This window comes from Triturus cristatus, chromosome 12, assembly GCF_964204655.1.
Source record: "Triturus cristatus chromosome 12, aTriCri1.1, whole genome shotgun sequence".
NCBI lineage: Eukaryota > Metazoa > Chordata > Amphibia > Caudata > Salamandridae > Triturus > Triturus cristatus.
In genome coordinates this window covers 198,443,079-198,457,019 of record NC_140595.1, presented here as the reverse complement: position 1 = coordinate 198,457,019, position 13,941 = coordinate 198,443,079, and the positions used below count along the sequence as shown (strand labels likewise).

At 49.9% G+C, this 13,941-nt stretch overlaps 1 protein-coding gene across 3 annotated transcripts in view; it reads left to right on the top strand.

Moving 5' to 3' along the window:
• Positions 1–13,941, top strand: part of IL34 (interleukin 34) — an 851,078-nt gene that overhangs the window by 637,223 nt on the left and 199,914 nt on the right. For 2 of the 3 annotated variants that reach the window (XM_085639840.1, XM_085639838.1), the window contains exon 7: positions 355–1,579. The exons of the other annotated variant lie outside the window; for it this stretch is intronic. In XM_085639840.1, coding sequence (XP_085495966.1) covers positions 355–487 — 133 coding nt within the window. In that variant the 3' untranslated portion in view covers positions 488–1,579. Of the gene's footprint in view, positions 1–354; positions 1,580–13,941 lie in introns of those variants that run through there. 3 annotated transcript variants of the gene reach the window in all.

Below are 13,941 nucleotides of genomic sequence, written 5' to 3'. Positions count from 1 at the left end.
TATCTCAGTTACTATAAATTTTTGAGCTTCATAAAGATTGGTTCTTGACTTGACTAGTAATAATTATAGAGGCATCAATTTTTGATTGAGTTTAATGTGAGTGCGTAGGTTCCTTTAAAATAAAAAAGGACTACCCGATTGATTGTAGAAACATGTACATTTGTCAGCTAGGCTAGGTTAAAGTGAGCAGATAATGATATATGCCTAGGCCTTTCTTTCCATCTCTTATTGGTATCTTTTAATGTAACCCCAAGCAGAACAGCCCCATGAGCTCTGTTCCCCATGTTTGTATGCTATGATTGATGGTTTTCTGAGTTGTTGTCTTACACCTTTTTTCTTTCATCTTTTCTACAGGAGCCTAGTTCCTTCGTTCAGCCTGTTTGGCATTCTTGTTCAAGAGCCTACACTTTCTTCATATACCTCACTGCTCCTACTATTGTTTTGCTGGGTATTGTTTCTCTTTTCCCCATCCTCTCTGCTTTGGTAGTTCCTTCTGATTGCCCTGTTCACTGTCTGGTTCTCTTTTTTTTAACGCCCTTTCCATTCCTCTCTAGTACATTTGTAAGTATGTATGTAATTGTATTGAAAAGGGGAAAACCTACTTGGAAAGCAACAAAGTGCTGTACAACAGGACAGAGAACTTGTCTGCAATTCTTCTTCTGCCCAATAATGGACGGACCCCCCAGATCCAAGCGTGGATACATTGTTTCGATTCTCTAAAATTCAATCCATCCTTGGCTGACTCCGCCAAATCTCTGGGGATCACACTGGACCCAAGCCTGAGTATGAGCTCACACATAAAGGATACAGCTAAGAGTGCCTTCTAAACCTAAAACTCCTAAATAAAATCAAGCCCTTCCTCCCTCCGATTGATCTCAAAACTGCAATGCAAGCTCTGGTTCTGTCCTGATTAGACTACGGAAATGCTACCCTCACAGGCACTGTGAAGTTCCACTTAGCCACCCTGAGAACCACACTAAATGCAGCAGCAAGGATGGTCACTGGAGTCAAAAGACACGATCACATCCCCCCCTCCCTGAAAGATCTAAAGTGTCTCCCAATTGAAGCTCGCTGCTACTTCAAAACTGCTTGTCTCAGTCACATAGTACTTCACACTGGTAAACCAGCCTACCTGGCAGCCAAACTCACAAAGGCAGGCCAGACGAGAAATCTAAGAAGCACCAACACCCTGCTACTCATCCACCCCAAAAAAACATAAACAAAAAACCCTGGCTCACTCCTTCTTCGGCAATGACCCCAAAATCTCCCTCCAGATATATTTTGGGGCTATCCCCTCTGTTCATGAACTCTTAAGAGACAATTAAAGGATCTCCTTTTCAATTGGAACCTTATCCCCCTGGGCATTAACGCCTAGCGCATATTGGGCATCTCTACTCCGAATTATGTATATATGTTTTGTTTTCTCTCAAGGTCAATCCTGGATCCGACTCTCTGCACAGCTATTTACTTTAATTAATTGTTGTCTGAAAATGCCTTTGACAATGTTGTAAAGCACTCTGATACCCTTGGGTCTTGCCAGCGCTATATAAAACTCTTTAAATAAAATAAATAGGAGAGCACACTTGAGTCACATGGGAGTAGTTGGCTAGGTGCTACTTAGGAAGTAGCCATAAGTAAGTCTATGTTTTACCAATGGAGTAAAAAGTCCTCCTTCTATATACAAGTTTTTGGTTCTTTTTCACCAGGCAAGTGCATTGGAGCCAGTGCTTAATTTGTAAAATAATGAGTGCTGGTGCCCTAAGCACTGCTCAGAAGCCCGGCGAATGCTATTAAATGTCAGTGCTCCGTATACCAAAGCTCTGAAGTCCTGAATCCAATTAAGAAGCTCTTCAACTCATCCACTACTAGACACTCCCTTCACCGTTATCTCACTCTTGCAGGTTCCTGTTTTATGCTTTGGTTATAGTTTTTCCGTCTTTCTATTCCTCCTTCTTTTACCTTTGTGTATTTCTCTCTCTCTTCCTCTCTGGAAAAGTCTGATGAGGAAAATAAACGCCTGTCCCCAAAAATGAGTGCTGTTGGCCCCCATCGGCTCAAATTAAGCACTGGATAAAGCAAGTTGCATGAGGAGTGGTGGGCTCGAGTCCCACATCCTAGAGTTGTCACTCGAGAAGGCTGTTTCAAAGATCTTTCTTTTCTATACATTACTCACTGAGTTCATTAATCTCTGAGCTTCTGGTGTTGCAGGGGCCTTGTGAAATGGTTGGTTTTCTGCTAGTGTGGACGGTGCGTTTATTATTTCAGCACGTCTTGGATATGATATGGCATGCAGGGTAATCAGCATGATACATTCAGGTGCGTTTGACATACCATTCCAGACACCATGGGGCATATCAACAACAACTGGCGATAATTATCGCTGAGCGCACTTAGCGCTCGGATAATTATCGCCGGCTAGCGCCGATTTTTATCGCTGAGATAGCGTGCTATTAGCAACGCTTATCTCAATAGCGATAAAAATCCTGGTGCTAAGTGGCTAACGTGAGATTATCGCTGGAAACCCAGCGATAATCTCACGTTAGCTTGTTGATAGGGACAGACAAACTTAGCCATGATATCCTCCTTCCATAGGATATCATGGCTAAGTGAGAAAAATACCAGACGTAAAAAAGCAGCGTTAACCGCGGTTAGCGCTGCTTTTTTTGTCTCTAACAGGGTTAGCGATATTCTTGATAATAGGAGAAATGTCGCTAAGCGACATTTCTCCTATTATTTTACTCTGGAACGCCCCCTTTGCATCTCATTAGAGATGCAAGGGGAAGCGTAGAGTAAAAGGGTGCTAACATGCCAATTTGCATGTTAGCACCCTGTTGTTGATAGGGCGCTAGTTTTATCTCTGCTTTTTTGGCTTTTAAAGCCAAAAAAGCAGAGATAAAGCCCTTGTTGATATGCCCCCATAATCCTGCATAATTCCAGTGTCACTACTTTTTCTTTATTCACTGCAGAACCTTCCAGTCACAAATAAGTTCAAGGCGGTGTATGCTATCTGAAAGAAACACGTTAGTTAGATTCCTCACCTTAGAATATCCCCAGGCGTCAGACTGGATCCGGAAGATTTTTCGTCAGCAATACCCCTTGCGCGTCGCTAGGCGTCGTCTGCGGCTCCGCGTCCGTCGTCGGCGTCGTGCGCCGGAATGACGTCGTCGGAGTACTTAGACGCCGCCCTCGCGCGCTGACGTCAGTTCTTCTTTTTTCCACGCCAGTAAGCGCAGATCCGGGAGAGCTACCCCTTTAGTCATTTTTTGACTAACTTTTTCGATCCTTTTTGATCTTGTCGACTTCGGTGCTGGTAGGATGCCTGGGTTTAAAGCCTGTGCTGACTGTAGCCGCTTGATGTCGGTTACGGACCATCACCGCCGGTGCCTTTACTGCTTGGGCCTCGACCACGACGCGGAGTCGTGTTCGGACTGCAAGGCCCTGACCTCGAAGGCTAGACGGGAGCGGTCCCGTAAGCTTCTCGAGATTCGCCACTCGGCCCCGCGAGCCTCTCGATCCCGGTCCAGGAGGAGGTCCAAAGATCGGTCGCAGAGCCGCAGCCGACGTCACCATCGGTCGTCGGGATCCAAGTCTTCGGGTAAGTCGAAGCATTCCAAGAAGTCCAAGAGGCGACACCGCTCTTCGGACTCCCCTCGCCGGTCGCGCGACTCGGCCGAGGGTCAGGGTGGTTCCACCCCCGCGGCTCCGGCGGAGCCGCAGGCGCCGCGCAAGTCCCCATACCCGCCGGTCCCTGGGACTGACGCGACGCCGGCGGAGGTCAGTGCCTTCCTCTCGGCCATGAGGAGCCTGGCTCCGCCGTCGACGCCCGCTGGCGCGCCTTCGGGCCCCGCGGACCCGACAGGGCTGCCTTGCCTGCCGGCGGCCCCGGCGCCGTCGATGGCTCCGGCCTCGACGCCGCAAGCGCCCGAGGGACCCGTTCCCGAGTCCCCGCCGACGCCGGTCGACCTCGTCACGCCTCCTCCGCCGGCGTCGACACCGGTACCACCCCCGACGCCGACGCCGACTCCGCTCGACGTCGAGCCCCAGTTCAGTCCCGCTCCGGGCCCGGCGCCGCTACGGCGTCGATGGATGCCGCGTTCGGCGCCGCTAGAGACACATTATGTCTACCGCCCGGCTCCGTTCCTTCCTCCTGTATACCAGGAATCGGATGATGGGGACAACTGGGAGGGATCCGAGGATCCTATGGCCGCTCAGGCTCAAATGTCACAGGACTGGGCAGATGAACTGGGGGAGGCCAGTGGCCTGGATACCTCTCCGGACACTGGATTCGTCTCTCCTCCGACTGTGGCTTCGGAGGAGGGCGCTGCTTTCTCTGTGGTGCTGCGCAAGGCGGCCGCAGCCCTTGGGCTCGAGCTACCTGCCGTGGCTGTGAGGACTAACGTCCTCACTGAAGTGCTTCAGTCTGCAGCAAGCTCCACTGAGCCTCTGCTGCAATTCAATGAGGCCCTCATTGACGTTCTGCAGGGCACCTGGTCCAAGCCCTCCACAGTTCCTCCTGTGGACAGGAACGTCGCCAGGCGCCACCGCCCTGCTCCGGGCGACCCCAGTTTTCTGTCCCAACACCCTACCCCCGAGAGCCTGGTTATCCAGGCCTCTACCTCCCAATCCTCCTTCCTGACCGCTCCGCCGGACCGGGATTCCAAGAGACTGGAACAGTTTGGCAAGAAGCTGTTCTCTTCCCTTAGTTTGGGCCTGCGGTCTTTGAACACCGCCTGTCTCTTGGACCGTTATTCCCACTCTCTGTGGGATGCGGTGGAGGACGTGCTGCCCCTGTGTCCGGAGGAGGTCCGGACACGACTTACCCAGGCTCTGGCCGATGGGAGGGATGCAGCACGACACGCTATCCGATGTGGGCTTGACACTACGGACTCGCTGGGTAGGGCAATTTCTACCACAGTGGCGCTTAGACGTCACGCCTGGCTGCGGTCCACGTCATTTTCGGGCGATGTCCAGAGCACTCTCATGGACATGCCCTTTGATGGCACTCGCCTTTTTGGCGAGAAAGCGGACAGTGCGCTGAATCGCTTTAAGGACTCCCGGGCTACGGCCAAGTCCTTGGGCCTCTCGGCCCCGCGGTCGCAAACTTCCGCTTTTCGCCCCTTTCGTGGCCAAGGAAGGGGTGCCTCCTCACGTACGCCTAGCCACCAGCCGCAGAACCAACCTGCGCGCGGACGTGGTTTCCGCCGAGGCGGTTCTGGAGGACGACGAGGTCAGCCCACATCCACCCCGGCAGCATCCGCCTCAGAGCCTTCCTAGTCCGAGCTTTCAGGCCCATTCCACGCCAGTGGGCGGCAGAGTTCGCCATCACCTGCTCCACTGGCGGTCCATCACATCGGACAGGTGGGTGCTGCAAATCGTCCGAAGGGGCTACTCCCTCCCCTTCGAGACGACCCCTACAGCCATGCCACCGCAGCACCACCGTATCTCGGGGGATCATTTGAATCTTCTCCACGAGGAAGTTTCGGCCCTCTTGGCCAAGGAGGCCGTCGAGCGCGTTCCGAGCCCAGAAGTAGGTCGTGGTTGTTATTCCCACTACTTTCTGGTGCCCAAGAAGGGCAAAGGGGGCCTGCGCCCTATCTTGGACCTCCGGAACGTCAATGCCTTCCTCCGGAAGGAAAGGTTCAAAATGTTAACTTTGGCTCAGGTTCTAGCTGCCCTAGACCCTGGAGACTGGATGGTAGCGTTGGACTTGCAGGACACATATTTCCACATCCCCGTCCTGCCGGCCCACCGGCGTTACCTGCGGTTCACGGTGGGCCAAGAGCACTTTCAGTTTACCGTGCTCCCCTTCGGCCTCACCAGTGCCCCTCGGGTGTTCATGAAAGTGATGGCGGTGGTCGCAGCTCATCTGCGCAGATCAGGGGTTCCAGTCTTCCCCTATCTCGACGACTGGTTGTTGAAGGCGGGCTCGCCCCAGACAGTCGTCTCCCACCTCCAGACTACGGCGGATCTCCTGCATTTGCTGGGATTTTCCATCAACGTGCCGAAGTCACACTTGAGTCCCTCTCAGAAGCTCCTCTTCATCGGAGCAGTTCTCGATTCGGCGCAGTTCCGGGTCTATCCACCGGAACAGCGGGTCCGGGATATTCAGGCCCTGATTCCCATCTTTCGGCCTCTATCCTGGGTTTCGGTCAGGCTAGTGTTGCGGCTTCTGGGGCTGATGGCCTCCTGCATCCTACTAGTGCATCACGCCAGGCGGCGCATGCGGGCTCTGCAGTGGGACCTGAAGTTTCAGTGGGCCCAGCATCACGGCAACCTGTCCGACCATGTCTTGATCTCGGAGGGCACTGCACAGCAGTTGCAGTGGTGGCTCACGGACTGCGATTGGGTCATGGGCAGAAGCCTCTCCCTTCCCCAACCGGAGCATGTCGTAGTGACGGATGCGTCCCTCCTGGGATGGGGTGGCCATCTGGGAGAGGCGGAGATCAGAGGCCTCTGATCTCCGGCGGAGTCTCGTCTCCACATCAACCTGTTGGAGTTGAGAGCGATCCGGCTTGCACTGAAAGCCTTCCTTCCCTCTGTCAGGGGCAGTGTCGTGCAGGTGTTCACGGACAACACCACCGCCATGTGGTAATGCAACAAACAGGGCGGGGTGGGGTCGTGGACCCTTTGTCAAGAGGCTCTGCGCCTCTGGACGTGGCTGGAACACCAGGGCGTCACCCTAGTGGTTCAACATCTGGCGGGCTCTCTGAACGCCAGAGCAGACGAACTCAGCCACCAGTGCATGATGGATCACGAATGGCGTCTGAACTCCGAAGTGGCGCAAGGTCTCTTTCAGCAGTGGGGAGAGCCTTGGTTAGATCTATTCGCCACCGAAGAGAACGCGCAATGTCAGCAGTTCTGCGCGGTGGAATTTCCAAGGCGGCACTCGCTCGGCGACGCTTTTCGTCACGAGTGGAGTTGCGGTCTGTTGTACGCCTTTCCGCCTATACCACTTCTGCCCAGAGTGCTGAAGAAGATCAGGCACGACCGGGCCCAAGTCATCTTGGTGGCTCCGGATTGGGCACGAAGGTACTGGTATCCCGAGCTACTCAGTATGTTGACCGATCCTCCGATACGCCTGCCCCTTCGGGAGGATCTTCTGTCGCAGCAGCAGGGGACGGTCCTCCACCCGAACCTGTCCAGCCTCCACCTCCATGCGTGGAGATTGAGCGGCGGCAGTTGATGCCATTTGACTTGCCTCCTGAAGTCTGTGATATCATTCTGGCAGCCAGGCGTCCCTCCACAAAGACGGTATACGCCTGCCGGTGGAACAAATTTGTGGCATGGTGCACAGCAAAGGCTGTGGATCCCCTTTCCGCCCCTCTTTCTGAGGTTCTCCTGTTTCTTCTTTCTCTGGCCCGGCAGGGCTCTGCCCTAGGCACCCTGAAAGGTTATCTTGCTGCCATCTCTGCCTTCTTGCGGCTTCCTGATCAGGCTTCTCTTTTCAAGTCCCCTGTAGTTACACGCTTTCTAAAGGGCATTACTCACACGTTCCCTCCTGTCCCTTTTGTAATGCCTCAGTGGGACTTGAATCTTGTTCTCACATTTCTCATGTGTGCTCCCTTTGAGCCTCTTCATAATTGTCCTCTTCGTCTGCTGACGCTTAAGACTGCTTTTCTGGTAGCCATCACCTCGGCTAGACGGGTGAGTGAGCTCCAGGCTTTATCTTCAAAGCCTCCTTTTCTCTCTGTTCATCCGGACAAGGTTGTCCTTCGGCCTCGTCCCTCCTTTCTTCCGAAAGTGGTGACTCCATTTCATCTTGGGCAGTCTGTCACCTTGCCCACCTTCTTTCCGCCTCTGCATCCTTCCAAAGAGGAAGAGAGGCTCCACCGTCTGGACCCAAAACGTGCGCTCTCCTTTTATTTGGACCGCACAAAGCAGTTCCGGGTGGACGACCAACTTTTCGTTGGATACGTGGGTGCTAAGAAGGGGAAAGCTGTGCACAAACGGACCATCTCTCGGTGGGTCGTTTTGTGCATCAAAATTTGTTACTCCTTGGCAAAAAAGGACCCTCCTGTTGGGCTGCGTGCCCATTCCACTCGGGCCACAGCGGCTACTACTGCTTTGGGGCGGGGTGTCCCTTTGCAGGACATCTGTCAGGCGGCGACGTGGGCTTCGCTACACACGTTTGCCAGGCATTATTGCCTTGACAGCCAAGTCCGGAGGGATGGCTTCTTTGGCCGTTCTGTCCTCCAGGACTTTCTGGTGTGATCTTGGTTCGCAGACCCACCACCGGGGATGGTATTGCTTGGGTATCTATTCTAAGGTGAGGAATCTAACTAACGTGTTTCTTTCAGATGAACAAGTTACTTACCTTCGGTAACGATGTATCTGTAAGAAACATTAGTTAGTTAGATTCCTCACCGACCCACCCATCCTCCCCGTTCTGCGAACTGACATCTAGGGTTAAGGTTATCCTTTTCAGGCCCCTAGATTTTATTTTTGGCACCAGTGTCGGTCTTTGCATGGCTCTGCGTTCCTGGCGCGGAAAGCTATGTACAAGAACTGACGTCAGCGCGCGAGGGCGGCGTCTAAGTACTCCGACGACGTCATTCCGGCGCACGACGCCGACGACGGACGCGGAGCCGCAGACGACGCCTAGCGACGCGCAAGGAGTATTGCTGACGAAAAATCTTCCGGATCCAGTCTGACGCCTGGGGATATTCTAAGGTGAGGAATCTAACTAACTAATGTTTCTTACAGATACATCGTTACCGAAGGTAAGTAACTTGTTCTTTTAGATATCTATTGAAGCCCTCTGGGAAAACTCCACTTAAATTTTGGGACGTCTTATTACTGCCTCTTGATGGCAGGTGTATCATTATTTCACCAAAAGAATCCCATTTGGTTTTAATGCTGGGTTATATAAACAGCGTCTCAAAAAGCCCACATGCTGTAGCCGAATATAGCAGAAGGGAGTTGTAGCTAGGCAACTGCAGTTTCCTCCAGGGACATACCTGCATTATTACCACTTAGTATCTGCTCCCACATTGACCAAGCCAAGTTCCACCTCCCTTATGCATCTGGAGGTCCAACCAGTGCTGCTGACAAACTTGCTACCCACTATGTATCCTTCCATTCCACAGTCATCAGTCACACAACCATGACAACCAGTCTCCATGACAACCAACAGCCTGCAAGAACAAAAAAGGGTACAAAGTTCCTCTGGTACATAGAAGAGTTGGTTCAGAAAGAAAATGCCATCAGAAACGGCCTAGTGATAACTTGGGGAATTCCCTTAGTTTGAACTAGAGCTCTCACACACCCAGCAAGCTGGGTGTCATGCTTCATCATATGAGCTCTGCCCCTCGTCAAGGCGGCGCTGCAATCCTTGACGGGCACCCGAACCGGGGCTCTTTATCGGGGATCTTCTGTTCCTGCCGGTTGGTGCATGGGGGTAAGGGGGCCTGAAATGTGTAGATGTGTGAGATAGTGAGGTTAAAAAGGGTCAGTTAGTCCTTGTCAATAATTTATTCGGAAGGTAAACTACCCGGTTAAAAAAGGTGTAGAGTGGCTGGTGTATTAGAAAAAGTGTCTAATCATGAAGCTCTACTCTATAGATCGACATGTTTCGTGCCTCGTGTGTCAGGAGGATCTTGGCACTTCTTCAGGATCATGAGCGACTATCTACACTACGTGGAGATGTGTGTGCTACCTACCACGTCTTCAGGTGCATTGCCTGCGGACACGGGTGAGAAAAAATAATAATAATATTCCAGATGACACTCTGAACAGTTCTCTTCTAATTAACCACAAGGGTAATCACAAAGTTGAAAACCACCGATTTAAGGTTTGTAAATATAAGCATATAACAATTTATTAATCATATTACCAGTTGGTGTATATTAACACCCAATGTATAGTGCACAAAAGGAGTATGCAATAGAAATATTGAGGTTTAAAAACAATTAAAAATACTCATGGACAAGGGATTGTAGCTGCGGACTCACCTAGTAGGCTGCTAGAATATGCTAGCAACAGTCCTGGCGGTGACTAGAGGACACCGATTGGGTCCTATGGGACACACGCAGCAAAACGGTGAACAAGAGAAACTAGTGGTGAACCTGTCATCACGCATTCTCACTGAATCAGAGACCTCAATACTGCAAAAGGGGTTAGGGTTTGTCCCCACCCCGAAAGTAGACAAATTTAGAGACCTTTGTGAAGTGCAGAAATTGTTTCGCAAGATACGACTGCAGTCCTTCTTTCAGGACAAACCCATAAGCACAGAGGATGACTCTGGTTTGAGGAATCCCTCTACCTTTACCCCTCTCAATGCCATGGTCCCAGTGGAAGTTTTAACTTTTGAGAAGGCAGTATTAAAAGATCTAGCCTTAATACCTCTTCCTTCTCCCTTCCACAACCTTTCTAACATTGAAATACAGACTGCCAATGCACTTGCTGCAGATCTATCGATAACCATCAAACAAGCAGACAAGGGTGGGGCAACTGTAATACAATCCACAGTTGACTACGATACAGAATGTAGACGTCAACTCAACAATGACAGATACTACGCTCCAATCCAAATTGATCCAACACCACGCCTCGCGAGTTCCATCTCCACAATAGTACATGAGGCTGTTACTAATGGTTGGATCAGTCAACGCGAATCAGCTTTTCTGATTGCAAAAGAACCAAAAATACCATATTTCTATACTTTACCCAAGATACACAAGGGTACAGTTCCGGTTCCTGGACGTCCCATAGTCTCTGGAATTGGCTCTATACTGGAACCCTTGTCTAAATTTGTTGACCATTTCTTGCAGCCCCTAGTCAGTAACACACCATCTTTCGTGAGGGACACGACTGACATCCTCAGAATCATCGAATCTATAGAGGACCCAAGAGACATTGATTTTTTGATTACCCTAGACGTAGAGGCCCTCTACACTAATATCCCCCAGAGGGAGACTCTGACAGTTGTAGAGGCCGCCCTCAACTCCCTAGATTGGGACTCACCCACTCCAATCTCGTTCATCATGGAGTGTGCATCCCTGGCTTTGACTGAAAACTTCTTTGAGTTTAAAGGCCAACTATATCATCAAAGCCAGGGAACTTCGATGGGGAGTACTTTTGCTCCCAGCTTGGCCTGTCTATACATGGCGGCCTTCGAAACAAATGTCATCAACAACACTAATAATCCATATGTCCACCACCTGAAACTGTGGAAACGGTTTATCGATGACATTTTAATCTTTTGGCATGGTACCATTGACACATGTATGGCTTTTATAGGTTGGATCAATCAACAAAACATCTTTCTGAATTTCTCCCACACCATTTCAGAAACCAATGTTGCATTCCTTGACCTTAATATTAGACTATCTGAGGGGGAGCTCTCCACGAGTCTATATAGGAAACCCACCGATCGGAATAGTCTACTCTTATACCAGAGCCATCATCCTAAGGCTCTCAAAGATAATCTACCGTTCGGACAGTTCTTGCGTATCAGACGCAACTGTACATCCACCACTGACTACAAGAAAGAGTCTACCATTCTAGCTACTAATCTTATGACTAGAGGTTACCCTACCAGAGTGATTAAAGACTCTATGAAGAGAGCCAGAAATAACCCTAGGGAAGCACTATTAGAAGTCCACTCCAAACCACCAGTAGACTCGATCACCTGTGTCACCTCCTACACAGCTACCTCAGCTCCAACTAAGAGGGTCATTTTGAAACATTGGAACATCTTGAACACAGGAGACCTAAGGATATCCAAACCCAGATTTGCCTACACCAGAACCCGTAATCTACGAGACATTTTGATCAATACAAGACCCAGGAGCCCCACTGATAAGACACAAACCACTCTATGGGGTTTACCACCTGTTAAGGGACATTATCCCTGCGGCACTTGCACAGCTTGCAAGTACACATCACCAACCAAAGAAGTGACATTACGACCTAACTTTAAGTGGTGCATCCAGACACACACCAACTGCAACACTAGACAGTGTATCTATCTGATCACCTGTCCGTGTGGTCTACAATATATAGGGATGACCATGCGTCCAGTCAAAGTTCGCATTACCGAACATAGAAGCAACATCCGTTGCCAACGCGCCACCACGAGGATATACAGACACTTCACAGAGACTCAACATTCCCCAGATTCATTACATTGGATTGTACTGGAAGCACACCAACATATTTCCAAACAATCTTTATTTAGGATTGAACAGAGATGGGTACACAGATTAGCAAGCCACACCGAGGGTTTGAATGATGATATCCCATGGAGCTCCATCTCTTAATCATCTTAGTCATTAATTCCATCATATAGTTGGCTCACAGGTTGGCATTACAATCTTGGCACTGCCCTTTCTCTTTCCCTCTTTGATTTAATGCTAATATTTGCCCAACCATTGGCGACATTGCGACATTGGGGTACTCCTCCTAGCCTGCGTTGTTTTTCTATCTGAGTACCGATCCTACAACTAACCTTAACCAAGTGGTTTTACTTGTTAATCCTTGACACTACTCACCCACCGTTAAGGCACAATTTACGTTAATTGTACAACAACGTGTCCACACATGACTCTATCCACCTTGGTTGCCTAATAGTCGACACACATAGAATAATATTCTTCCCTGTCCAACATGTCCGCCATGTTCCTTATAGCCTACGTTGTTTTTTAATCTGAGTACCGACCCTACAACTAACCTTTAACAAGTGTTGTCACTTTTTAATCCCTGACACTATTCACCCACTGTAAAGGCATACTTTACGATAATTGTACAATCACTCTATCTATCTTGGTTGCCTAACATTCGGCACACAAAGAAGAATATTCCTCCCTATCCAACATGTCCGCCATAGTAGTTGACGATACCATGTGACCTAACGTCTTGCGTGATTACCACGGTAACGCGTCACGCCCACATCACACCCCCGCTGACGTCAGGCAGCAGAAACCGCAAGTATATCTTTCCGGGTTTCCCACTCACACCTACCACCCCGGTTCCTGGCGGTTTGGGTAGGTCCACAGCATAGCGTGATTCGACGCGGGTGAGTAACCCTTGTACTCCGTACTCTTGACTATTTCCATTGCTCTCGTGAGCTGCTCTGGGCTCGCATGGTGAGCCTCTCCTCCGCTTGTAATCCGGCCGAATCCTCGGCTCCGATCAGACCGCCCAATATACTTTCCACCGTGCGGTTCTCTTCTGGTACCAAGGGATCGCGCCATACGCGGTTGAGTGACCACTCGGCACCCTGTCAGTGCCACTGACTACCCTGTCATCTTTGTTTGATTAACTTATTATTATTGAGGTTGACTGATTGCCTGTCTCTCCTGTGTCTTGTCCCCATCTCGCTTTCTTGACGCTGCCCATTCCCATAGGACCCAATCGGTGTCCTCTAGTCACCGCCAGGACTGTTGCTAGCATATTCTAGCAGCCTACTAGGTGAGTCCGCAGCTACAATCCCTTGTCCATGAGTATTTTTAATTGTTTTTAAACCTCAATATTTCTATTGCATACTCCTTTTGTGCACTATACATTGGGTGTTAATATACACCAACTGGTAATATGATTAATAAATTGTTATATGCTTATATTTACAAACCTTAAATCGGTGGTTTTCAACTTTGTGATTACCCTTGTGGTTAATTAGAAGAGAACTGTTCAGAGTGTCATCTGGAATATTATTATTATTTTTTCTCACCCGTGTCCGCAGGCAATGCACCTGAAGACGTGGTAGGTAGCACACACATCTCCACGTAGTGTAGATAGTCGCTCATGATCCTGAAGAAGTGCCAAGATCCTCCTGACACACGAGGCACGAAACATGTCGATCTATAGAGTAGAGCTTCATGATTAGACACTTTTTCTAATACACCAGCCACTCTACACCTTTTTTAACCGGGTAGTTTACCTTCCGAATAAATTATTGACAAGGACTAACTGACCCTTTTTAACCTCACTATCTCACACATC